At 49.0% G+C, this 27,578-nt stretch overlaps 2 protein-coding genes across 2 annotated transcripts; both read left to right on the forward strand.

The window, feature by feature from the left end:
• Window positions 1-4,082: 4,082 nt before the first annotated feature.
• Window positions 4,083-11,410, forward strand: LOC115644820 (cathelicidin-related peptide Oh-Cath-like). Its single transcript, XM_030549286.1, is given in 6 exon segments — window positions 4,083-4,125; window positions 4,128-4,240; window positions 4,242-4,262; window positions 7,620-7,730; window positions 10,288-10,368; window positions 11,384-11,410. Coding segments are annotated over 6 exon segments (396 nt in total).
• An 8,150-nt stretch (window positions 11,411-19,560) lies between these two features.
• On the forward strand, window positions 19,561-23,656 carry LOC115644822 (cathelicidin-2-like). The gene is made up of 4 exons (XM_030549287.1): window positions 19,561-19,776; window positions 21,104-21,211; window positions 22,251-22,334; window positions 23,373-23,656. Exons 1-4 carry the CDS (start codon window positions 19,597-19,599, stop codon window positions 23,460-23,462), a joined length of 462 nt encoding a protein of 153 aa, XP_030405147.1. The 5' UTR covers window positions 19,561-19,596; the 3' UTR covers window positions 23,463-23,656.
• The last annotated feature ends 3,922 nt before the right edge of the window (window positions 23,657-27,578 follow it).

Below are 27,578 nucleotides of genomic sequence, written 5' to 3' on the forward strand. Positions count from 1 at the left end.
CTCGCATGTCGTTTGATGGCTGAATGCCTCCTTGAGTTTGGCGTGTGAGAGTCACTGGCAAAGCAGAGACCTAGCGGATTTGGAAGCCAACAGTCACATGCACCATGAGGTAGACATTTCACAGCACCCCTGTGCCAGTGATCAGACTGGGACAAATTTACCTGCATGCCCTAGTCACTCTAGTGAAATCAGCTGGCCAGACCTGGGAACGCTGTACAGCCAGGAGTCGAGTCCTGTTTAGAACTGGGGCCCTGAACTTACAGCTTTGCTGCAGAACCTGGGAGATCTGGGGTTTGTGGCTCTGTGGCTGTTTGCCTGGTGGATGCAACCCAGGAGCTGAAGAACTTGGAAGCATTGGGGTTCCCATCCCTGGAGCAGCCTATGTGGTGGGGCTACCCCATAGCCACAGATCCAGGAAGTCCAGGTCTTTCTTTCCTGTGTCCCCACTCCCCAAATCCTAGAGACATGCGTGTAGGGCATCCTGCTGGTCTGGCCAGCCCAGACTTTGTCTTACACAGAACTGAAGCTTTGTTCTTTAGTCAGGCTCTGGTTTATACAGATGAAGGGATGTTGGTGGAACTCCCCGAAATGGGGATGAAACCCTTATGTAGACCCTGCTCGCTGGAGCATTGGGAGGGTTGATTAGGCAATGGCTGAATATGTAAAATGTAATATAAATTCTGCTATGGGAGCACACTATTTAAAACTGAACGAGCTAGAGCCGGAGGCTATTGAGAATGGGTCTCCCATTTTCACAGCACTGCAATGTTATGGCAGTTGCAGGTTTGCTTTCCAAATGCCAGGGCATTTCTTTTGCAAATGTGGAAAGTGGAAGTTAGTTGGGTAACATCCCCAGTGGCTCGCTAGCTGGAATGGGGTCTCCTAGTCCCTTTAACACAGCAAAGAAATGAGATCCCATTCCCACAATCACATGCAGAGACAGACAGACCCTGGCACCTGTGTGGAACCCCACAGTCTCCAACAGGGTCCATGTGGGCATGGGGGGCTGTCTGTGCAGATCTGACTGCAGGATCAGGGGCTAAAAGTTGCAGCTCTCGCACTGTTCAGACTAGCAATAGGGTGGACATTTTTCCATAGTGAGTGTAACTGGTCACGGGAACCACTTACCTGGATTCTCCATCATTTGCAGGTTTTAAATCAGGACTGGATCGCTTTCTAAAGGAGATGATGCTCTCACTCCTACAGGAGTTACAGGCCTGAGGAAGAAATGGCTGGCTGAGGTTCTTTGGCCTGTTCTGTGTTCCACAGCAGGTCAGACTAGATGATCACAATCATCCCTGTTGGCCTTAACAGCTGTGACTGTATGAAAGCTATGAAGGTTGGCAGCAACGCTTCAGTAACACATCTGTTGGGGTTCCAAATTCCTCTCTCAGGGAGAGCTTGGAAGCGCCCTCACTGCAGTAAGCATCACCGCTGATTAGCTTCAGTTTATTCTGTGGTCTGATCCTCCTGGGCCAAGTTAAGACCAATTGTGTGTCTGTATTCCAAGGGAAACTGTGTGGGCAAAAATGGCACAAGTAAGGAAGCGCCGGATCTGAAGCCCTTTGAAATCAACGTCCAGTGACTTCAAAGGACTTTGGTTCAATTGTCAAGATCCTGACGCTTAAAAACGCCCACTACTGCCCACAGAGGGGCAATCAGAGATGCGTCCACAGTGAGATCTGTGAGTGGTGCAGCTCCCAGGAAGGTCTGTCTGAGCCTAGCCAGCAGAGCCCAGGAACTGAACAAGAAGGGTTAGTTCTTCAAGCAGATCGTTACTTGGGTGAGAGTAGGATGGTAAATTAAGAAGGGGCTGATGAGTGGGACTAGGACACAGGGGTTAGGAGTGATTTGGAGGAAAGCAGGTGCCGCCAACTATGATAACAAAGAACATAAGAACGGCTGTACTGGGTCAGACCAAAGGTCCATCCAGCCCAGTTTCCTGTCTGCCAACAGTGACCAATGCCAGGTGCCCCAGAGGGAGTGAACCTAACAGGTAATGATCAAGTGATCTCTCTCCTGAACACAAGGTATTCCAGGTAGACCATATGGAGGAAAAAAACAAACCAGAAGATGAGGTTTATTAGGCTGTTAAAATTTTCAAAAGCTCTCAATTTCATTCCGATACGGAAGGAAAACAAATACAGAAATCTCTAGTTTGTTTGTGAAACTGAATTTTTGTTTTCTGGTCAGGCCTAATGATTAATCCCCCTTTTTAGAGGGAGAAACTGAGCCAGAGAGAGCTATTACATTTTCCAGTATTAATGCATCTTTTTTTTATTAATGCCCTCTTCACAGATACCTATATTTACTGCAAAAGTTGCCAGTCACATTTTTCAGTTAGTGTGGAACAAAACTAGAGAACATCCCCAAATCTGAGTGAAGCTGGAGTTCCAGGATAAGTTCTGGGGGTTCAGTGAACTAGGGTTCCGCTGCACAGTTACAAGCAGAACTCACTGAGATGTCTGAACGACATAAAAGCAGCCACATTACAGAAGCAGCTTCAGGAATGAGACAGCCAAACTCTGCAGGCTCCTAAACTCACAGACTTTAAGGCCAGAAGGGACCATCTTTATCATCTAGGTGCCCTGCAAGATCAGGGTTAAACCCTAGTGCTGTAATCGAACTTTCAGAGCAACCAGAATTCAATGGAGTTACAGGCTCCAACCAAGATCAGGGTCCCACTCTGTGTACACATAGTAAGAGACAGTCCCTGCCCTTAAGAGCTTATAATAAAAATGGGCAATACTGAAAGAGGGTGGGTGAAATGGAAGGATCATTATTTAGAAGTGGGTAGCTGAGGGCCAGGGGGATAAAGTGACTTGGCACCTTCATACAAGCAGTAGACACTCTTTGCAAACTTTTGAGCCATATTCAGTGAACAAGCATCCAAACGGGGGCTCAAGTACAACTCTGCATCTAAACTAAACCTTACGGGGACATATGCAAGGCTATGGTGACCAGACAGCAACTATGAAAAAAAATGGGACCCGAGTGGGGGGTAATAGGTGCCTGTATAGGAAAAAGTCCCCAAAAAAGGAACTGTCCCTTTAAAAACGGGACATCTAGTCACACTACGCAAGAGGCACTCGCTGGGGCTAAGATGAAAGTTGGATGGAAGGATGTTTGTGTGATTCAGGTGTTACAACTATACAATTAATAATAATAAGTGAATTAAAACATGACGACTCAATGATCAAACAGGCGACTAGGGGAGTATTATTAGACATATTAAGAATTTCTAGTATTTCAGCTACTAACCGATACAGAAGCACGTGATATGAGCGCACTGCCACCCAACCCCATGGGACAAAGCAACCGTTTTAATTTAAATACCAAACCCCATCTGTCCTGCCTGGATTACAAAACCACAGCTAAACGGTCAGACAGAATGTGCAAGAAATAAGCTGAAAAAAGAATCCTGAGACTTCCTGTTCTCATCCCGCAGCAGAATCCAAGGAGACTGCAGAGCCAGCAATACCGTCCACACTGTTTATTGCATTTTATGTGGGAGGGAAAGTATTGTGAGAGCCCCACCCAGAGGGCACAGAGAGTGTGCTTTAATCACACAGAGGATTAGATCTGACTGTTTGATTGCTGTGCTTGACAGAACTGCAGGAGCAGTGGATGAGCAGTAAGTGGTCAGTGTGATATAACCAGCCCTTAGTAACACATATGAGATAGTGTCTTACAAAATGTGACTCCCAAAATGAATTTAAATTGTGTGGAAAGCTGGCCCAACAGAATTAAGACACGTAGCTCAGCCTTTCCCAGCGCAGAGGCCCCAGGACAGCTCCCCGCCTCACCATGCATTGTTTAGCAATAGGTGCATGTGATTTCTGCAATGTATTTGAAAACATTTTCCTTTTCCCCTAACCAGCATCTCCCCTGTGCTTGCCCTGTCAGGGTGGCCAATGGAAACATCCTGCAGACGGATTGAGAAAAGCCATCGATTCAGGGAGGACGAGAGCAGGCAGTCAATGAGGCATTAGCCCACCTGAAGGGGGCAGTGTATAAAAGGGCTTCTCCTGGGGAGGGGCAGGGCTACCCACCCAGCTCTCACTGAATCCCACAGGGCCAGGATGGAGACCGGCCTGAAAGTCCTGCTGATCATCAGGGTGGTCACGCAGCCCCCGCGCCATCATTGTCCCTCTGCCCAACCCACGAGGATGCAGTTTTAGCTGCAGTTCAGATCTACAACCAAGAGCCAGGCACAACACTGGCCTATCAGCTCCTGGAGCTGTAAGCCGCAGCCAGACTGGGTGAGCGACCTGTGAAATCGCTTTGTGCCTGTGTATATTCGATAGCTGCTTGAGCTCGGGGAGCAGGTTCAATAGGGAATCGCTGCCTCTGATGCTAGACTCCTGTACCTACAGGTCTGGTATTTGCACCCTTGTTATTTATCCAGGGCTGATTTCTGGTGGTGCAGCTATGGTCTAGGGTACTGTCCAAAGAAGATGATTTCCTGCTCCCAATCCAGTAGGCAGATGTTAGGGGAAGAAATATCAGGGAATTTATAGACAAGTGAACTTGAGTTACTGTAAGCAGCATGGGTTTTAAAGGAGCAAAATATGTGGAGGTTGCAGTCACAAGCTACTTCCCTTATGACCACACAGCAGCTTCCGTGGTCCCGCCGCAGATGAACTGCTGGTGTCAGGCCCCTCATTCCGACTTCAGCAGGCAGAGGATGTTTCCATCTGAATATAGCCGTGAGCAATTCAGAGGCAGGCAGTATCTAGGGGTTCCTTTCCATGATACAACACGGAACTGGCTCGAGCCCCCACCCAGTAACCTGGGAAATTTACACCCCACCCCTGAGTGCCTCGGAGAGGCAGTATTGCCCTGCTCACAAGCACGAGTATGTGTGTAGAAAAGAAACTTAACTGAAGGAGGGAAGTAACTCGGCATTAATTTGGAAAACACCACAAATAGGGCTCATAAAACCTAAACCATGAGTAAAAGACCCACCCCCAAGGAAGCTGGGCAGTGTCCTTTTCCCCAGGTTCTTAGTCCAGCAACTGAAGTGTCCCTTTCACTTGCCAACCCTTTTCTCTGCACCCCACTGAGTTGAGTGACTCACAGTTGAGAGATACATCTGCAGAGTTCACTTCCCTGCCACTCTGAGTGGGGTAAAGAGGTACCTTACTCGCTGCCGGCTACTCTGCTGGCCGCTCACTGTCTGCTTCTGCTGGTTACCTGCTCACCATGCCTCTCTGTCAGCCGCCCTGCCGGCTGCTCATCACACCTCTCTGCCACTGCCCTGCTGGCTGTCTGCTCACCGCTCTCGCAGGGCCTCTCCACCAGACACCCTGCTTGCTGCTCATTGTGCCTCTCTGCCATGCCAGCCACTCAGTCACCAGCTATCAGACCTCTGCACATCAGTCTAGTAAATTTCAGCTCTTTATAGACTTGGCAGGAACAGTGCCCCCCCTCTTATGTGATTTCAGCTCTCCATGATTTTTAGCTTAGCAGGCAGGGCAAGCTCTGATTGGCCATTTAACATAACAAAGGCTCCTAATGAAGCCTATTTAGCTCTAGTCTTTGAACAATGGGGAAGAACAGGTTAAACCAGTCTAGGAAAGACCCTTGAGGGTCTACAGCCTCCTAGCCAGAAATATCTGTCCTCACCCCTCCTAATAGCACAGAGCTGTGACATTTGAGCCCCTGGCTTAATGAGGTTCTTTCAGCTGAGGGTGGCCCCTTCATTTGGGACCAGTTAAGCACAGTCTTGCTTTCCTATATTCCTACAATAATTACAACATTGGCAACCATATTTCACTACCTCTGCATTCAGTAGTGAGGTGATTTGTACCTAATGCCCACCAAAGTTGATGACTTTAACACTGCTGTATCTGATGAATATGTAAATAGAGCAGGAGCAAACTGTATTTACATAAACAGCCCCAAGTCTCTCCCACTCCCAGCTAGCCGCCAGGGAAGCATTCATTCAGACTCAGTTTACAGACGTTCTAAAATCCTGGCCCATAGCTAACAGAAATACTCACTCCTTTGTATTCCAGTGGCTCTCAATAGCAGGAGCTGGATTTTGTTCCTTCTTGTGCATCATCAACAGCACCTTGTTTAATGTGTTCCTGTGACGAGGCACGAGAAGGAACAGCAGGGTTTGAGCTTCAGAGCAAAGTTCAATTTGTGGGACTGACAGGTTAGGGAAATAACCATTGTTCAATGAAAGGCTTGAACCTGTGAGCTGCTGAGCAGCCTCTACTCACACCGAGGCCAGTGTAAGTTGAGTGCGCTCAGAGCCGTGCATGATCAACCCCAAAAGGAAGACACTTGGGGGCCCAATCCTGCAAATATTGGCACACACAAGTAACTTCTGCAAGCCAGGAACCTACATATGAAAATTACCGTGAGGCAACAAGCCCTGGAATCCCAGGCGCTCACTTGGAGCGTGTCACTTTTCAAACCAGAATTGCACTTTCAGGAATTAAAAGACATACAGAAACTCTGAGCAACTGGATTTTCTCAGAGAAGGGCAGGATGGGGGAAGAATTGCAAGATACTTATTATTTATTCAAAACCTCACCTGAAGATAATGGGGCTACTCCAGAACTAGCCTACAGCACACAAAGTTACATTTCTGGAGTAATCTTTGAACAGCATCTGAAACATGCTAGACCCTGGACAAAAGCTGAGAATGATTATTAAAAACATTACTTCAGAGAACTAGAACAAGTCAATGTTACATTCTGCTTAGACTGGAATCTCTTTAGGGCAAGGGCCTTGCCTGCATGTGTGTGCAAGCAGCGCCCAGCACAATGCAGCTCTGTAAGCATGCGGACTCACCCCTGCAGCACCTCCTGCTGGTCTCTCAGGGAATTAGCTCAATTTCCAGCCCAGAGCACCCTCTGCAGGCTGGTGATCCACTACCGCTTGGCCCCTGGGTCCCTCTCTGAACTCTGGTGCCCTGTTAGCTGGGTTGCTTCCCCTAGCAGTAACTCCTTTCTCTTTGGGTCTCCCCTTCTCAGGAACCCCCCACCCACTATCCCCACCTCACCTCAGTATAAGGCAACTGCCAATCATCATCTAGCCCCCAAGCCCTGGGGCAGACTGCAGTATTAGCCTACTCATCACCGGCAAGGTTGGGTTTGGACCTGCTGCCTTTGCCTACCCCTGGGCTGCCCTCTGCAACCCCCAGTACCTGTTGGCCTTATGCTAGGCCACAGCCTAGGGCTTTCCAGGCTGGAGCTCCCCTGCCTTTCCCCAGCCCTGCTCCATTCAGGTACCCTGCCTCTAGCTCCCTGCAGCCAGGCCCTTCTGCCTGTACAGGCAGAGGAACACTGTTTGGGTGCCTAGCTCCCAACCTTTTTATACAGGCCAGCTGTGGTCTGATTGGGGCATGGCCCAGCTGTGGCTGCTTCCCCAATCAGCCCAGCTTTTAGAGCTGCAGCCCTCTTCAGGGCTGCTTTTTAAACCCCTCAGGGCAGGAGCGGGTAACCACCTGGCTACAGGCTCTGATGCCAGTCCGGGCCTCTGGGTGATACTGTAACACAAAATAATAATAAAATAAAAATAATTAGGCCAAACACCAAAGTGAAGCTTGGTGCCTTGCTGCTCAAAGTGAATGTTAATTTTGTTTTTATTGAATGTTTTCTTAGGACATGTCTTCAAAAACTATCCAGCCGCTGACATTCACTGTTCAAGAGACAGCGTGCCTGGTATCAGAGAAACATGACGTCAACCAGTGTGAATTCAAAGAAGATGGGGTTGTCATAAACAGATAGCTAAGGGTTAATGTCTCTTTCACCTGGAAAGGAGTAACCTGAAACACCTGACCAAAGGACCAATCAGGAAACAAGACTTTTTCAAATCTGGGTGGAGGGAAGTTTGTGTGTGAGTTCTTTGTCTTGTGTCTGACCCTCTCGGCTATGAGAGTGATTTTTCTATCTCCAGCTTTCTAATCTTCTGTTTCCAAGTTGTAAGTACAAAGATAGGAAGACCATAGGTTTGGGTTTTTTTGTATTTACATGTGTGTAGTTGCTGGAATGTGTTAAATTGTATTCTTTGTGGATAAGGCTGTTTATTCATATTTCTTTTAAGCAATCAACCCTGTATTTGTCACCTTAATAGAGAGAGACCATTTTTATGTATTTTTCTTTCTTCTTATAAAGCTTTCTTTTTTAGACCTGTTGGAGTTATTCTTTAGTGGGAATTCCAGGGAATTAAGTCTGCAACTCACCAAGGAATTGGTGGGAGGAGGAAGTCAGGGGGAAAATCTCTTTGTGTTAGATTTACTAAGCCTGACTTTACATACCCTCTGGGTGAAGAGGGAAGTACTTGTTTTTCCAGGACTGGAAACAGGGAGAGTGGAGTCCCTCTGTTTAGATTCACGGAGCTTGCTTCTGTGTATCTCTCCAGGAACCCAGGGAGGGAATACCTGGAAGGGAGAAGGGGGGGGAATGGTTTATTCCCCTTTGTTGTAAGACTCAAATAATTTGGGTCTTTGGGGTCCCCAGGGAAGGTTTTTGGGGGGACCAGAGTGCCCCAAAACACTCTAATTTTTTGGGTGGTGGCAACTTTACCAGGTCCAAGCTGGTACCTAAGCTTGGAGGTTTTCATGCTAACACCCATATTTTGGATGCTAAGGTCCAAATCTGGGAAATATGTTATGACAGGGGTAAGGCTCACCTGCTGCAGGGAGACATCTCCGTCCCTAGGCCGCGAGTTATATGGGCCCGTGGTGCCTGTGCTCCACCACCAATGTTTGGGCTTATATTTTCAGAGCTGGCCCATCCATAGGACGGACCGGGGCAATTTTGGGAGGCACCACATTTCATGGGGATGCAGGATCCAGGGCGGCCTGGGGGATTAGCCGGGGGCCTGGCACTGGTAGCAGCAACCCGACCCCAGCCCGCCCTGCTCTGACCTGCCTCTTCCCCCCTGCTCCACCCTCTCCCTGCCCCCATTCCACCCCTTCCTCAAATTCCACCTCTTTCTGGCTTCCGTCCCCTCCCCCGAGCGACGCCAGGAGCTGGCGGTGTGGCACGGAGCGGAGAGAAGCAAGGCGGGCTGGGACCAGGTCGTTCACTGCTGCTGGAGCCATGCCCCCTGCTAACATCCCAGACCATGCTGGAACCTGCATCCCTCTGAAGCATGGGGCCCCTCAAAGTGCAGGGCCCAGGGCGGTTGCCCCAGTCTGCCCTATGGATGGGATGGCTCTGCTTGCATCCATTCTGGGCACCACCAAAAATTATACAAACCTGGCACCCAGGTCTCCATCTGCTCTTTTATCTCACTGATCACCCAGCTGCACCTTGAGTTGACCAATAGTATCTCTCAGGTCCCCAAGCCTCAAAGAAAATGTATATTTCAACCAGAGACATAAGGAAGGAATGGGGCTATGGGACAGTGCCTTTTCTGCTGTAGCATGCTTACTGAATCATACATACATGTCACGGACAAAATACATTCATTCATCCAACCTCTAATTATAGGTCTGCATGGTTTTTAAACTCTGGTTTGCTATTGTCAGCTGGAGCACTGTTCTACCGGGAAACCCTCACTGAAGTCAAAAGAAAGCAGGAAGAACCTCATGTATAACATTACTTTTTACACTAGCACTTTGACAACTCTAATGAGATCAGGGACCCCGGTGCCAGGTGCTCCACAGACACAGTCAGACAGTCCCTGCCCCAAAGTGTTCACCATCTAAATAAACCAGACAGGCAAAGGCTGGCCAAGAGGGAGCGCTCTTATCCTCGGGTCACTGGTGGGTGATGTGACTCACCCAAGGTCACACACCAGGTCAGTAGCAAAGTGGAGAATTCGACCCCACTCTCCCTAATCTCAGCCCAGCGCTGTAACTGCAAGACCCTGCTTCCAGTTCCGTAAGCATGCTCTGCCCTAACAGCAATCCAGCCTCGCTTGGCTCAACTGAGCGTAGATTTTGGCCCATTCTCTCCCTGTCTATATCTACATTTACCCATATGCTGTTCTCTGTGGGGCCCTCTCACTCAGCTGGAGTAGACAAGGAATCCCACAGACCACATAGTGACAGCTCACAAAGTCAGGTGGTATTGAACACGAGCCAGAGTTACACAGATTGTGAGCCCCTCGGGGCAGGGACCTTCCTCTGTACAGGACCTCACATAATGGGGTCCTGATCCACTGTGATGTCCAAACCAGGCTGGAGGCTGGGCCTCTCAACCTTCTGCTGAACTTGTGACCAACCCACACTGGGAAGCAAGTCTCCACACGTGAGTGGCCTGAGTGGTAGCGCTCCCGGACAGTAAGATGCTGAGGTCTCTTTGACCAGCTGCAAGGGAGAGAAAAGACTGCTCTGGATTCTTCTCCACTGAACAGGACCCCCCTTCCATCATTATCAAATGTGAGGTGGCATCTGAGGATGTGAGTGGCCTAGATGGCCTCCTCTGCTCACGGCGGCTGATGCAGGGTGAAGGGTTTCCCTTGCTGAGATCTGGCCAGGTATTTCACACTGACCAAGTGTCCCAGCAACAAGTGTCCAGCTCATCTGCTGCAGCAAGTTGGCAAAGGCATCCTGCCACATGAGCCTGGAGATGGAACCTACAGCCGCCAGCAGAACCGCAGGGAGCAAAATTCTACTCTCACTGGGGATACGTAAGAAAACTAAAGCTCTATACAGTGCCTGGATGTGCGGCAAGGGCTGGGGAGGCTCCTCACCACCTGCCTTTGTCCGACAGTAATATTTACATACATTGTATGATGCAGACACTGAATGGCCTCTGGTCCCACACACCAGGCAAAGGCCCCAGCATGGGCCCTCCTTCTATCCTAGAACAGGGACCTGCCCAAGGTGGGGCTAAGGGTTACAGACAGCAAAGGGGGAGGGGATAAGAGTTGTTTATAATCCTGCACCTTCAATGACACACCTAGCATGCTGTTCCTCCGCAAGCAAGCTCCTGCCTCTTCCTGAGCACAGAGCGATGTCACCCTCTGCCCAAGAGCTCGTTGGCAACACTCACTCACTGAAGGCTACACGTTCTCCCCAAGTAGCCAACCTAGGCCTTCGGTGACACTGGTCGGATGGCTCTCTGTTGTTCTAAGGAGGGCACGTGCTACAGGGGAGCGGGCACTGGGCTGGGACTCAGCAGCTCAGGGTGCTACTCTTTGCCCTGCCACTGAACAGCTATGGGACCTCAGGCATGTCACGCTGTTACCGTCCCACCCTTTGCCCACGTTTATCTTGAGTGTAATCCCCTTGGGGCAGAGATGGTCTCTCAGTGTGTGTGTACAGTAACAACTGTAGCCCTGATCAAAGGTGGGGCCTCTAGTCATTGCTAACCAACGATATACAAAAGAGAACAAACGAACGTTCTCTGAGCTGCAGGAGCCAGTATCAGTCTGTGTGGAGATGGTAACCCCTGACCTCTTTTCCCTCTAGCCTAATGTCATCTCACAGGGCCGCTGAGGAAATATTAGTAGGTTTATTCATCGAAACGCCTGGAAGCTTATTCAAATGGTCTTGCCCGTACCAGCTAAGAAGATCCAGAAAAAGAGGAGATGAAAGCGAGCTGATGCTACCAGACCCAGCTGTGGCTCCATTTCTCCTCCACTGGAAGCACTGTTGGAAGCAAGGCTCATAACAATCTGAACAGCTTCAGAGTATCTGCTGCTACATACCGCATAGCACCTGTTTCAGTGCTGCTCTACGGGGCTCCTCTGCATAATAAACTGCCATGCTGCAAACCTATACTGTTGTCCTCTTCTTCCATATTCTAGGAGGAGATTAGGGATGTGAACCAGAGTGAGTCACCTCACTGTGCTACTGGCCAATGAAAACCCCGAACTAGGAGTCACACGCCATCCTCATTAAAGAGAACCAACCCCCTGCCCTATTGCAACAAAGATCCAGACACTAAGGCCCAACTCAATTAATAGTGACGAGCAATATCGGGTGCTCAACACAGATGGCCTCAAGAAGTTTTCAGAAAGTAGTGAGCCTCCACCATCTGAAAATGAGGCCCCTTCAATATCTCTCTGTTGGGCATCCAAATTTTGCGCCATCCAAAACCAACAGTCACTTGGGAAATTTAGGGCCCAAGGTATGTAATACTTAGACTGGGACTTTCATTCATCTACACTAGATGGCACCAGGTGGCCTCAGGGGCGTAGAGGGAATGGTGTAATGAGCACACACATCACTGGGGATCTTAACTGGGTTAAGAGTCCACTCCATCGTGGATTCCCTCAGCCTCCCTGATTTACTGCAGGTTCAGCCAGACAGTGGGTAACACCCTCTGCCTACTGTTTTATGACCCAGGTAGCCCCCTAACCCCAAAGCAATCACTCCCGCAGGTTTGTACACTCAGCAAGGAGGGACTGACAATGTCCTGTGTTAACGGCTTGATGGTCACTGGTCCCTTTGCAGACCCCTCTGCCATGGGGGGAATTTTTCCCTAAAAACAAGATGGGGCTGCTCCAAGGTTCTCCCAACCAAGGCACAACCGTACAGAGTACAGGCTCCCAGCACTGCTTTCAGCATGGTGTTGATAATGAAGCGGACACCACCCAAGCTCCTTCCCACGTTCCTGTACACAATCCCACAGGGACAAAATCCCAAAGCAGGGTCATTAAAGGTGCAAATTCCATCGGACTGAAAACCCTCGAGCTCTTTGGCTGACAACAAACCTGATTCTGCCACCCTTATGCTCTAGCCTTAAAAATCTATCAGTTGAAGTCATGAATGATATGAGTCTCATGAGAGGCAATATGGCTGCATCAGGCACTCTTTAGTGACCTGAACATTATAAAGTGAAAACATGGACAAATTGCTATGGATGAGTAGAAAACAACCCAAGAACATAGGAAAAAACCAGGAAGGCTAAGACACAAAAGTTGTTACACTTAGCAAGGGACATACCGGGCAATAAGAAGAGATTCTATAAATACATTAGGAGCAAGGATAAGGGGAAGGAAAATGCAGGTCTACTATGTAGGAGGGAAAGGGAGCTAATAACAAAAGGACATCAAGAAGGCTGAAGAGTTGGATGCCTATTTTACATCAGTCTTCACTAAAGGGATTGATTGTGATCAGATGCTAGGGGAAGGAACACAAGCCAGACTAGGGAAAACAGATTAAAAATATTTAAATAAATTAGATGCTTTTAAGTTGGCCAGGCCGGATGCTATTCACTCTAGGGTACTTGAGGAACTAGCTGAAGCAATCTTTGAACCAGTAGTGATTATCTTCCAGAACTCCTGGAGGATGGGTGGGGTCCCAGAGGACTACAGAAGGGAAAACATGGTACAGTACCTCTCTAAAAAAGGGAACAAAGAGGACCTGAGGAATTACAGACCAGTCAGCCTAACTTCGATAGCTGGAAAGTTACTGAAATATTTATTAAATGATCTATTTATAAATGCCTAAAGTAGAACAGAAAAATAAGTAGTAGACAAAATGGACTGGTCAAGAACAAATCATGCCAAATCAGCTTAATTTCTTTCTTGGTTACACTACAGGCCCATCACGTGGCGTGAAGCAGTAGATGTGCTATATCTTGATTTTAGGAAAGCTTTTAACACAGTCCCACATGACATTTGCAAAAACAAATGAGAGAAATGTGGTGAAGATGAAATGTGTGCAACACTGGTTGAAAATATAGTAATGAATGTTCACTATCAAACCGGGAGGATGTATTTAGTGAGGTTGTCCAGGGATCTGTCCTGAGTTTGGTACTATTCAATATTTTCACTAATGATCTGGCTAATGGAGTGCAGAGTATGCTTACAAAATCTGCAGAGGACACCGAGCTGAGAGGGGTTGCAAGCACTTTGGAGGTCAGACTAGATGATCATAATGGTCCCTTCTGACCTTAAAGTCTATGAGTCTACGAGGATTAGAATTCAAAATCACCTTGATAAATTGGAGAATTTGCTGTAAGTGAGAGTTAGGTTAGATATTAGAAAATACTTTAACTATAAGGATAGTTAAGCTCTGGAATGGTTTCAGCATTAACTTTTGATACCTTTCCCCCATCACCCTCGTTCCTGGGCACCCGCAATTTAAGCACACACTAAACATTCCAGGAAGCACCCACCAGTCTTACGGGGTACCTGCCACGTCAAAATCTTTCTAACACTTCCACGAAGGTTGCGCCCCCCCTTGGACAGAAGGCCCTGTCCGTTTGCTGAATCAGAATCCGTGTCAGTTTAAACTCAGCCTATTTATACCAAAAGCCCTTTCTCTGCTTGTCTCTGGAAACCCCAGTTTGAACCAATCTATTGAAACCAATCCAGGAGCATGTGCCTTTCTAGAAGGGTTCAGTTTTAGTGACTCACCTTAATCACCCCCCGAATCTTTGTAGTTCTGGGAGGAGGTCTGGTACCCCTCCCCCAGGGAGTAGGAAACTATCACACTGAAGCCATTCCTAGTTTTAATGCATTGGTCCCCAAAGATCCTGCAGGGGGTCGCAGTAGCTGTCACATGCAGTTCTTCTCCCTCAGCTCAGCATCTGCTGCTGAGGAGTAAATGTGATGGCTGCCGTGGCCACAGTCAGCCACCAAAAGGACTATGAGGCCTTTCCCCATCCAGTGCTGAGAAGGGCCGTCATGTCACCCCACTAGCACACCCCTGATTGTCACTCTGACCTTGGGGGATTTGTTGTTTGTACACTTGGGTTTTCCCAAAAGCTGCTGTTCCCTTGAGTAGGAAACATCTGTTGGCAAATGTGCAGGGCAAGCAGAGATGGGAACTTAAATCAGCTCGGATTGTGGGATTAGGCTGCACACCCCACGCTCAGAAGAGTGTACGACTTTCACTCTCCTGAGGTCAAGAGCCCTTGTGGCTCCGTCAGTGATACTCCCCACCAGGGAGATATCTCACTGCATCCACTCTGCTAGTGATCCTCCTGGGACAAATGTACCTGCATCTCTAGGCACCCAGGTTATAATCACTGGAAACCTCACCTGATGTAAATAAGCACAACTCCATTAATTCAATAGATCAAGAGGCACTGTTCCCAGCAGGGAATTTATCCCAGAGGTAGGGTATGATTTTTTCCCCATTGTTCATGAAGGAATGTCTGCCTTGTGAGATTGTGTGTACAGAGCGTGTGTGTGAGTGTGTTGGGCGAGGGGGACAAGACTGAGAACTATGAGCATACATTTGAGACTCCTAGACACACTTCGGAGCAACACTCGCTTGTCATTATATGACTAAACTCCTCAATGAGTTTGACATGTGAGAGGAACAGGGACCAAATGAATTTGGAATTTTCATGCAAAATATCGTCTGATGGACAGAGAGGAGCAAGAAATCTCGTCCAAATGATAGAAGCTGCAGAGAAGAAGGTTCTTTCGCTAACAATGATGTGATTGTAAGGAGGGGCAGAGATGAGAAAGCTTCCAAGCTGTCACTGAGAAAGGAATTTGGAACCCCATCAAACATGTAACTGAAGCTTTGCTGCCGACCTTCATAGCTTTCCTACAGTCATAGTGAAGGCCAGCAAGGACCATTGTGGTCATCTAGTCTGACCTGCTGCAGAACACAGATCAGGCCAAAGAACCACGGCCAGTCATTTCTGCATCAAGCCTGTAACTTCCATTTCTGTGAGAGCATCTCTTTTGAAAGGAAATCAAATCCTGACTGAAAGCCTGCAAGTGATGGAGAATCCAGCATATCCCCAGATAAGTGGTTCCTGTGGTCAATTATCTTTACTATTTAAAAAAACGCACCATATTTTTGGCCCCAAATCTGCAGTTGTACCAAAGGACAGACCCCTGTGCACACATGGACCCCACTGAAATCATGGGGTGCCACACAGGTACCAGGGTCTGTCTGTCTGCACAATATTGTGGAATTAGGGTTTTACATAGCACAGCAAAGAAATGGACAAGAAACCCTATTCCAGTGAGCAAACCACTGCACATCTTACCCAACTAACTTCTGTTTCCTGCATTTGCAAAAGAAATACCATCACATTTGGGAAGCAAACCTGCAACTGCCATAACGTTTCAGTGCTGTGTAGGTGAGGGTCAGAGAGAGACCCATTCGGAATAACCTCAGCACTTAGCTCATTCAGGTCGGAGTTCTTTACTCTAATAGCAGAATTTATATTACATTTTACATATTCAAACATTGTCTAATTAACCCTCCGAACACAGCAGAGACCTAGGTCTAGATAAATATTACAAACTGCATTTCAGGGAGTTATGCCACTTATCTTTGTCTCCTCTAACGAGAGCATAACGCGAGAAAGGAAAGGCACTTTAGTTCTGTGTAGGCTGAATCACAGACTGTCCAACACAACAGGACACAACACACACGTGTAAGTCACTATGGGTATGTAGTGTTCTGGGATATTTGTATTGTGTGTGTGATGGGCACAGGGTGTTTGAAAACCCCAAAAAGCCATTTCTAGGGGAAAATGCATGGCAAAATTATTTATTATCAGTGATTTGCATCACAGCAGCCCCTGTTCAGGGCCAGCATCAGAGTCCCGTTGTGCCAAGCACCATACCCAGGAATGAAGCCTGGAGTTGGCTGGTAGCCTCCATTGATGAGGACAGTCTTTAAGGCCAGCCTGTACTGAGATGGCCCCACGGTCCCCTTTAAACCAACCTGTCTTAAAAGCACTTCATGCAGACTAGGGGTCTCATTAGCTGAAGGCTTCAGGAGGACACACAAAGCTCTATGGAAACAAGTGGGGATTCCGAGGCTTCGATCTCTGTGCTCTGGATCCTCCGAACTTTGGAAAGGGAATACAAGGCCTGTAGGTGCAGCTCCCTTGCTCTTCCAGGGAAGACAGCTGGGGAGTTGTGGAGGAGCCTGCAGCATGGCACGGTTGTGGGGACCGTATGAGCAGTGAGGATTTTATTGGCATCAATACTGGCTGTCCCTGGAGGGAGAGGCTGGATTCCAGGATCTGGAGAGTGAGGACACAGGGAAGATGTGCTGGCCAGCTATGTAAAAGGCAGCTGCCCTCCAGCTCTGTCAGACTGGGGATACAGGGAAGATATGCCAGCGAGATCTGGAGAAAGAGGCTGCTTGAGGGACCTGGACTGCCAAGAGGGATAAATGCTGGTCAGTTTCCTAAGGGCAGGTTGTGCTGCAGACAGAGGAGGCTGTGCTCCACAGGACAAACCAAGAGAACCCCCCCCCCCCCCCAATTTCAATTAAGCAGGAGTCTTGTTATAAACAGGGGTCAGTGCTCCAGTTTGTCCTGGAGAGCTGCACGGAGAAAGCACAGAGACACCCGACAGCTACAAAAGTAACATCTTGTTACAGATGCACCTGCAAGAATGAGATTGCAAATGTTTGTGTAACCCACACACCTCCTGGGTGTGGTGTTCTGGCCCATCTAGTGGCACTCAGGAGGTGTGTGGGTTACATGTGCAGGCCTCTTGGGTGAGCAGTGCTAAACCTTCGGGCTGTGACGGAGCTGCAGTGGGACTCTCAGAGCAACCACTATTCAATAAAAGCAGCAAAGAGTCCTGTGGCACCTTATAGACTAACAGACGTTTTGGAGCATGAGCTTTCGTGGCTGAATACCCACTTCATCAGATGCATCTGACGAAGTGGGTATTCAGCCACGAAAGCTCATGCTCCAAAACGTCTGTTAGTCTATAAGGTGCCACAGGACTCTTTGCTGCTTTTACAGATCCAGACTAACATGGCTCCCCCTCTGATACTTGACCCTATTCAATAGAGCATCAGAAATTAAAGACTGGAGGCTGAATTCTTCAATGCCCTGTGCCTCAGTCTTCTTTCATATGACACTAGCACCTACACATACCAACCAAGATCTATTATGCTAGCAGCTGTACACACACATAGCACAGGAGAATCATTGCCCTTACGAGCGTTCAATCTAAACAGGCCATACAGACGAAGAGTGGGAGAAAGAAAGGGCCATGAGTCACAGATGGGGAACTGAGGCCAGAGAGATAGAGTAACTTGCCAAAAGTCACACACAGACTGGACAGACTTTGCAAACTATTGGCCAGATTCAATCAACATCCAAACTTTGAATCAAATACAATTCTGCATTTAACCTATACCCCAGGGGGTCACATGCAAGAAGCACTCCTTAGGCTGAGGGGGAAAATTCGGCTGGGCAAAACATGATTTTGGGATTAAGGTGTTACAATAATAATAATAATAATAATAATAAGACTCAAGTATCAGTCAAGTTAATAGGGGAATATTAAAGGACACTTCAAGAATTTCTAGCATTTCAGCAACTGACTGATAAAGAAGTAAGTGGTACGAGCGCACTGCCACCCAACCCCGTGTGGCACAGCACCAGCTTTAATTCACATACTGCACAGGGAGAGATGGAATTGTCAGTTACAAACCCCGTCCGTCCTGCCTGGATTACAAAACCATAGCTAAACGGTCAGCCAGCATGTGCAAGAAATGAGCTGAAGAAAGAATCCTGAGACTTCCTGTTCTCATCCTGCAGCAGAATCCTGATGAAGGGGGCTTCACAGCCAGCAATACCGGCCACACTGTTGACTGTGTTTTGTGTAGGAGGGCCCCACTCGGAGGACACACAGAACGTGCTCTAATCACACAGAAGAGATCTGATAGTTTGCTGTGCTTGACAGAATGGCAGGACCAGTGGATGAAGAGGAAGTGGTCGATGGGATACTACTGGCTCTTGGTAACACGTTTGAGACAGTGTCTCATTAAATCTGATTCTTAAAATTAATTGAAATTGGCTTGGGTAGGGACACAGCTATGTGCACTTAAATTGGCCAATGTAAATATAGAATAAGGAAAAAACGGTAGCAGCCTACAGAAGAATCAACCCAAAGAGAGGGGGATTGATTTAGAAAGGGGGCTATGGGGTATGATTAGGAGCAATGGGGTAACATTAGAAGGAATAGGTTAGGCTAACTCATAGGAAGACTTCATGATAGTGAGATAGCTCCAGCTTTGGAACAGGGTCCTCCTCTTGGACAAGGGGCAGTTCCACAGCTAGGGATACAAAAGAACCGGTTGGCCTGTCAGGAGCAGTCCGGTGTGTGATTATCCATTGTCAATGAACTGTATGTTCCTCTTGGATTTAGCCAAAACAACGACCTGTGCCTACTGACTGGCTCTAGGGGAATGCTTGCTGTGTGATTTCTGGACTGAGAGCTGTGGGGTAAAGCTCTGGTTGTCTGGACTTTAGGGTAGAGGTGTTTTCTTGATAAAAGTCAGTGTAGATAGAGCAATGGCAACTTATAGCAGCTGAGGTTCTGGCCCAACAGATCCTCAGATGGTTTAACTTGCCCTAGCTCCATTGGCTTTCATGGATCTATGCTGACTTACACCAAGAGAGGTTCAGGTACCTTAGCCTTTCCCAATACAGGGGCCCCCAGCCACCTCCAGCCATGGTTTGTTTAGCAATTGGTGCACACAATTTCAGCAATTTTTTAGAAAAAAATCCTCCTTTTCTCCTGACCAACCTCCCTCTCTGCCCGCCCCAGCAGGGTGGCCAATGGAAACATCCTGCAGATGGATGGGGAAAAGTTATTGGTTAAGGGAGGACCAAAGCAGGCAGCCAATGAGGCACTAGCCCACACGGAGGAGGCAGCATATAAAAGGGCTTTCCCTGGGGAGAGAGTGGGCTGCCCACCCAGCTCTCACTGAATGCCACAGGGCACAGGATGGAGACCTGCCTGAAAGTCCTGCTGCTCGTCGGAGTGGTCACAGCAGCCCCCACACCACCATCATCCCCTCAGCTAACCCACGAGGATGCGGTTTTAGCTGCAGTTCAGATCTACAACCAAGAGCCAGGCACAACACTGGCCTATCGGCTCCTGGAAGCTGAGCCACAGCCAGACTGGGTGAGTGACCTGGGGAATCGCGTTGTGACCTGTGTATATTCGATGCTGCTTGAGCTCGTAGAGCAGGTCAATGGAAATCGCTGCCTCTGATGCTAGACTCCTATACCTACAGTCTGGTATTTGCAGCCTCGTTATTATCCAGGGCAGATTTCTGGTGGTGCCATGAAAGACAGTTTCTGTCACAATCCAAGTAGGCAGAGGATGGGGAAGGGGAACAACAGGGAATTTATCGACAAGCCAGCTGGAGTCACTAAAAGCAGTGTGGCCAAAATTGGTTCTAAAGAGGGATTGAAATATGTGCAGGGACGGGTAGCAGCCAGACAGTGATTTCCCTGTATTACCACACAGCAGCTTCCTGGTCCCAGGGCACATGAAGGGCCTGAGAGCAGCAGTTCATTCAGATTCAGCAGGCAGAGAAGGTTTCCATTTGAATGATACTGTGAGTAATTCGGGGCAGGGACCATCTTATTCTGTGTTTGCACGGCACCTGGCCCAAAGGCGGTGGCCAGCCACACGTGTTCAAAGAGAATAAGCAAACATTCAATTTGGGGACATAATCATACTTTTAATGAAAGTTTTGATCCCGTGAGCTACCGAGCACCCTCTGCTCATAGCGAGGTCAGTGGAAATTGAGGGGGCTCAGAGCACACCAAAGTGCTCAGAGTGTTTCATGATCAGGCCCAAAAGGAGGACACTTGGGCTCCGATCCGGCAAACACCTGCACATACAAGTAACTTCTGCAAGACAGGAACCTACATACAGAAGTGACAGTGAGGCAATAAGACCTTGTCATTTCAGACCAGAATCGCACTTTCAGGAATTAAAACACATGCAGAAACACTGAGTGACTGGATTTTCTAAGAGAAGGGCAGAGGACCAGGGTGGGGGGGAAGAGAATTGCAAGATACTAGTTATTCGTTCATGCAGTAGAAACATGGGCCAGAGCCTCATCTGGTGCAAATCAGCCCATTTGAGACAATGGAGCTACATCAGAGTTAGGCCACAATATATGAATTTACTTTCCGGGATTTAGGTTTGAACAGCATTTGAAAAATTCAAGGCCCTAGATTACTGCTGAGAATGATTATTAATAACTCTTTACTTCAATAGAATTGAACAAGTCAATACTTACATTCTCCTTAGGGCAAGGGCCTTCCCTGGGTATGTGTGTGAACAACACCTCACACAGTGCAGCTCTGATGCCAATCTGGGTCTCTGGGCGATACTGTAACATCAAAGAAAAATATTTACAAGGCCAAAGTGGGGCCTGGTGCCTTGATGCTCACTGTGAATGTTAATTTTCCTTATTCGTTGAACTTCTTTTTAGGACGTGTCTTCTAAAACTATCCAATCGCTGAAATTCACTGTGAAAGAGACAGTGTGCCCGGTATCAGGGAACCGCGACCCCAACCAGTGTGAATTCAAAGAAGACGGGGTAAGGATCACTCTCTGCACGGAGACACCTCCCTCTGCTCTTCTGTCTCACTGATCACACAGATGCCCAACAACATCTTTAAAGCAGAGACATAAAGGAAGGAAGGGGGCTACGGTACAGTGCCTCTTCTGCTGTATCCTATTACTGATCCTTACATCAAGGTTACAGAAAACATACATTCATTCATCCAACCCCTGATTATAGGACTACACGGCTTTCAATCTCTGGTTTGCTGTTGTCAGCTGGGGCACTGTTCTACCTGGGAACTATCCTTGAAGGCAAAAGGAGAAGGGGATGCAGCTTGTGTAAAATATTATTCGTGGTACACTGGCACTTTGACATCCCATATGAGATCAGGGCCTCATGGTGTCAGGTGCTGCACAGACAGTCTCTGCCTTGCCCCAAAGTGTTCACGATCTAAACAGACCAGACCGAGAAAGGCTGGCCAAGAGGGAGTGCTCTTATCCCCGGGTCATCGGTGGGTGACGTGGCTCGCTCAAGGTCACACACCAGGACAGTGGCAGAGTGGAGAATTCAACCCAAGTTTCTCTAATCTCAGCCCAGCGCTGTAACTGCCAGACCCTGCTTCTCATTCCGTAAACATGCTCTGCCCTAATAGCAATCCAGCCTCGCTTGGCTCAGCTGAGTGTAGATTTTGGCTCATTCTCTCCTTGTCTGTATCTACAATTTACCCATATGCTGTTCTCTGTGGGCCCCTCTCACTCAGCTGGAGTAGACAAGGAATCCCAGACACCACATAGTAACAGCTCACAAAGTCAGATGCTATTGAACGCAAGCCAGGGTTACATAGATTGTCAACCCCTCAGGGCAGGGACCATCTTTCTGGTCTCTCTGCAGCTCCTCGCACAATGGGGTCCTGATCCAATGTGATGTCCAAACCAGGCTGGAGGCTGAGCCTCCCAACCTCCTGCTGAACTTGTGACCAACCCACATCGGGAAGCAGGTCTCCACACGCGAGTGGCCTGAGCGGTAGCGCTCCCGGACAGTAAGATGCTGAGGTCTCTTCTCTCCCTTGCAGCTGGTCAAAGACTGCTCTGGATTCTTCTCCACTGAACAGGACCCCCCTTCCATCATTATCAAATGTGAGGAGGCGTCTGAGGAGGTGAGTGGCTTAGACAGCCTCCTGTCTGCTCACGGCTGGGCTGACGCAGGGTTAAGGGTTTCTCTTGCTGAGATCCTGGCCAGGTATTTCACACTGACCAAGTGTCCCCAGAACAAGTGTCCAGCTCCACCTACTGGCAGTGAGCTGGCAAAGGCCTCCTGCCCCACAAGCCTGGAGGTGGAACCTACAGCCGCCAGCAGAACCGCAGGGAGCAAATTCTAATCTCATTGGGATACGTAAGAAACTTAAAGCTCCATACGATGCCTGGGAGCGGGGCAAGGACATGGGGGCTGGGGAGACTCCTCACCACCTGCCTTTGTCTGGCAGCGACATTTACAAACGTTGTACGATGCAGACACTGAATGGCCCCTGGTCCCACACACCAGACAAAGGCCCCAGCATGGCCCCTCCTTCTTATCCTAGAACAGGGACCTGCCCAAGGTTTGCGTAAGGGTTACAAACAGCAAAGGGGGAGGGGATAATGGCTGAGTTATAATCCTGTGCCTTCAATGACATGGCCCTTGCACCCTGTCCCTCCAGCAGGCAAGCTCCTGCCCCTCCTTCAGAGACACCGAGCGATGTCACCTTCTGTCAAAGAGCCCAGCAGTTACACTCACTCCTGAGGGCTACTCCTCTCCCCCACTAGCCACCTAGGCCCACAGTGACACTGGTCGGATGCCCTGTGCTGCTCCACAGAGGCCATGTGCTCCTGGGGGGAGGGCACTGGATTGGGACTCAAGAGACCTGGGCTCTACTTCCTGCTCTGCTACTGACCATCCGTGTGACCCCAGGCATGTCACACTGTCACCCCCTCACCCTTTACCCCTCTGTCTATCTAGATTGTAAGCCCCTTGGGGCAGAGACTGTCTCCCACTGTGCATGTGTACAGCGATTACCACAGCCCTGATCTAAGTTGGGGCCTCTAGTCATTGCTAATAACAAACAAAACACAAGAGAGAACAAAGTAACAGTCCCTGAGCTGCAGGAGACGGGTTCAGTCTGAGTGGAGATTCTGATCCTGACCCCTTTTCTCTCTAGCCTAATGTCGTCACACGGGGCCGCTGGAAAAGATTCTGGAAAGGACGTGGTGGGGGCATTGTTGCTGCTGCTCTCAAAATCATTGGCTAAGAAGATCCAGAAATAGAGAAGATGAAAGTGAGCCGATGCTGCCAGATCCATCTGTGCCGCCATTTCTCCTCCACTGGAAGCACCATTTGAAGCAAGGCTTAAAACAATCTGAACAGCTTCAAACCTACTGCTTAGCCACTCTTGCAGTGCTGCTCACCAGGGCTCCTCTGCATAATAAATTGCCATTCTGCAAACCTATACTGTAGCCCTCTGCTTCCATATTGTGAGAGGAAATTGGGGACATGAACCGGAGTGAATCACTTGGCAGTTCTGCTGGCCAATGAAAGACCCAGAGTAAGAGTCACATGCCATCCTCCTTAAAGAGATCCATCCCCTGCCCAATTGCAGCTGAGATCCAGACACTAAGGCCCAACTTGTTAAAAAGGGACTACCAATTTTGGGTGCCCAACACAGGATGTCCCCAAAGGGGCCTGGTTTTCAGAAAGTGCTGAGCAACTTCCCTCCAAAAATGTGGCCCCTTCAAGATCTCTCTAAATTTGCAGACACCCAAAATCAATGGTCACTTTGGAAAATTTAGGATTCAGGGCATGTAATGCTTTAGAAAGCCTACGGGAATGGGTTTAAATAGCACATGCAAGCCATGGCTTCAGCCACTAAGGATCTTAATTGGGTTAACAGCCCTAGAGAAGGAATACCTGGCCATGGTGTAGGCCCTTAAAAAACTGCAGCCATATCTATTGGGTGGCGCTTTACTGTGTACACTGATCATCCGCCCCGACGTGGCTTCACCAGATAAAAAGGGGCTAATGCTAAGCTCTTGAGATGGAGCCTGCTCCTCCAGGGTTATGATATGGCGGTGGTCCATGTGAGGGGGAGTGCCAATGTTATAGCCGATGCTTTATCACCGGGCGGGGGCCCTCAACCTCTCCAGGTCACTGACTAAGAAGGGCTGGTTCTAGGCACCAGCGTCCCAAGCCTGTGCTCGGGATGGCCCTTTTCAAGGGGTGGCACCCCGGCTGTTTGGGGGCAGCACTTTTCAAGGGACGGCATTCCGCCTCTTTTGGGTGCTGTTGCTGCTTCAGCGGTGGCACTCAGGCTTTTTCTTTTTTTTTTGCTTGAGGCAGCAAAAACCTGGAGCCGGCCCTGTGGCTAAGTGACCCCGCTCAGTTCAGACTCAAAGGCGGGGGGAGATGTGACGAAGCAGGGGGGTTTCTTGTTGTTTTCAATGATTTGCATGCAGAGGGCGTGGGACTCAGTTTCCCTGGGTATTACTGGTTTAGTGAGATGGTGGGAGAGGGAGTTTGTTGTTACAGACGGCCAGCGAATGGCCTGGAGAATGGATACCCCAGCAACTGGTGACCAGGAGGCCCAGCTTGGGAGTCACAGCCGGTTCTGGCCAGTGCGAGGACAATGGACTGTGGAGAGAGGACCCCGGTGACCTGACCTGACCAGAGAGGGAACAAAGGATGGATGAGAGGAGCAGCTGAGAGAAGAGGACGACCAGGATGCCTCTTTTCCTGGGACAGAAGACAAAGGACAGAGATGAGACTTGGGGGACGGTGATATCAGATGCCCAGCTGGAAGGACAGGGTTCTGGGCTGGGAGGAGAGAGCAGCCAGAGCCCACCTGAGGCAGGAGTGACCTAGATGTATTGTGCTGAAGGGTTCTAGGCCTGCGGCCCTGAGAGTTTCCTATGCTGTGTTTAGATGCTCAATAAACTGTTCTGTTTTACGCTGGCTGAGAGTCACTCCGGTCTAGAGATCAGGGTTGCATTATTCACTCTGGGTGTGGAGGCCCCAGTGGTCCAGAGTGAGTAGACTCCCTGAGGGGGTGCATGGCAAAAGGCAGGCATGCTGCTGAGGTCTCAGAGAGGTGTAGTTCCAGGAGGCGGAGGGGCCTACAGCTTAACCCCAGAGGGAAAGTGGACCCCTGAGAAAGGCTGTCACACTGAAGAGGGTTCCTGCCAGGGACCATGCAGAGCCGAGAGAGGGCATTGAGTCCATGACAAGAGGCCAATATGGCTGTATCAGGTGCTCTTTAGTGACCTGAAAAATCATAAAGTGGAATCATGGACAAATTGCTAAGGATGAGAAGAAAAGAACAACCCAAGTATGTAGGGACAAAACCAGGAAGGCTAAGACACAAAATATGTCACAGCTAGCAAGGGAAGTGCAGGTCTGCTATTTAAGAGGGAAGGAGAGCTAACAATAGACAATGCCAAAATGACTGAGGATTCTGATGCTTACTTTACTTCACTCTTCACTAAAGGAGTTGATTGTGACAAGATGCTTAGCAAGAAGAGGGGAAGGAACACAAGCCAGAATAGGGAAAACAGATTAAATAGTTAAATAAGTTAGATGTATTCACATTGACAAGGCTGGTCGCCATTCACCCTAAGGTATTAAGGAACTAGCTGAAGCAATCTTTGTACCAGTAGCGATTGTCTTCCAGAACTCATACAGGGCAGGTGGGGTCCCAGAGGACTACAGAAGGGAAAACATCGTATCTCTCTTTAAAAAAAGGGAACAAAGAGGAGCTGAGGAATCACAGACAGTCAGCCTCACTTCCACACATGGATACTCAAACAGACCATTAAACAATCCATGTGTAAGTGCCTAGAGTATAGAGAATAGCATAATGAGTAGTAAACAAAATGGATTTGTCAAGAACTCATCATGCCAAATCAACGTAATTTCTTTTTTTGTTAGGCTATTGGCCAGTGCTTAAGGTGAAGCGGTAGATATGCTATATCTTGATTTTAGTAAAGCTTTTGACACAGTCCAACATGACATTTCATAGAATCATAGAAGATTAGGGTTGGAACAGACCTTAGGAGGTCATCTAGTCCAACCACCTGCTCAAAGCAGGACTAACACCAACTAAATCATCCCAGCCAGGGCTTTGTCAAGCCGGGCCTTTAAAACCTCTAAGGAATGAGATTCCGCCACCCAGGACATTTCGCCGCCCCAAGTCGCAGGGGGCGCTCTGCCGGTCGCTGGTCCCGCAGCTCCGGTGGACCTCCACCGAAGCCGCAGGACCAGCGGACCCTCCGCTGGCACGCCTGCGGGAGGTCCACTGGAGCCCTGCCTGCCGTCCTCCTGGAGACTGGCAGAGCGCCCCCGCGGCATGCTGCCCCGAGCATGCGCTTGGCATGCTAGGGCCTGGAGCCGCTCCTGTCCACCACCTCCCTTGTTACCCATTCCAGTGCTTCGCCACGCTCCTAGTGTAATAGTGTTTCCTAATATCCAACCTAGACCTCTCCCACTGCAACTTGAGACCATTGATCCTTGTTCTGTCATCTGCCACCACTGAAAACAGCCTAGCGCCATCCTCATTGGAACCCCCCTTCAGGCAGTTGAAGGCTGTTATCAAATCCCCCCTCACTCTTCTCTTCTGTGGACTAAACAAGCCCAGTTCCCTCAGCCTCTCCTCATAAGTCATGTGCCCCAGCCCCCTGATCATTTTCATTGCCCTCCACTGGACTCTCCAATTTGTCCAAATCCTTTCTAGAGTGGGGGGCCCAGAACTGGATGAAATACTGTGACGAACTGGGAATGTTCTTAATGTTTGCTCTGAATACTGTGTTGGTGCCTCAGTGTTCCCTATGCAGTGTTTAAGTATCTAGGTGGTGGAATAAGGGTGTGTGATTGCTGCAGAGGAAGTGGCCAGTGCACCTAAATGCCTGGCACTCTGTCTCCTAGCAACTGATGGCCTGGGCCCCCCCTCTGCAAAGGTGCCAGCTGAAGGTGTTGGAGACAAAGAGGTCAGGTGACCTCCTGGCCCGGGAAAGGGCTGAGCAGAGAGACAGGACTGGAGGGGGTTGTTAGTCTGGAGCTGGCTGGGGACAAGGAGTGAAGTGCAGACATGGGGGTCTGGCTCACTGCCCCCCAGAATGGACTCGGCCGAGGGGTCTGGTTCGCTGTATCTACAAGCTCTGTTTTAGACCCTGTTCCTGTCATCGAATAAACCTCTGTTTTACTGGTTAGCTGAGAGTCACATCAGACTGCAAAGTGGGGGTGCAGGACCCTGTGGCTTTCCCTAGAACCCCGCTGGGGCGGGCTCACTGTGGGAAGTGCACGGAGGGGCAGAGGATGCTGAATGCTCCAAGGAGAGACCCAGGAGTTGAAGACTTGCCCTGAACAAGTCTGCTCCAAG

This window comes from Gopherus evgoodei, chromosome 2, assembly GCF_007399415.2.
Source record: "Gopherus evgoodei ecotype Sinaloan lineage chromosome 2, rGopEvg1_v1.p, whole genome shotgun sequence".
NCBI lineage: Eukaryota > Metazoa > Chordata > Testudines > Testudinidae > Gopherus > Gopherus evgoodei.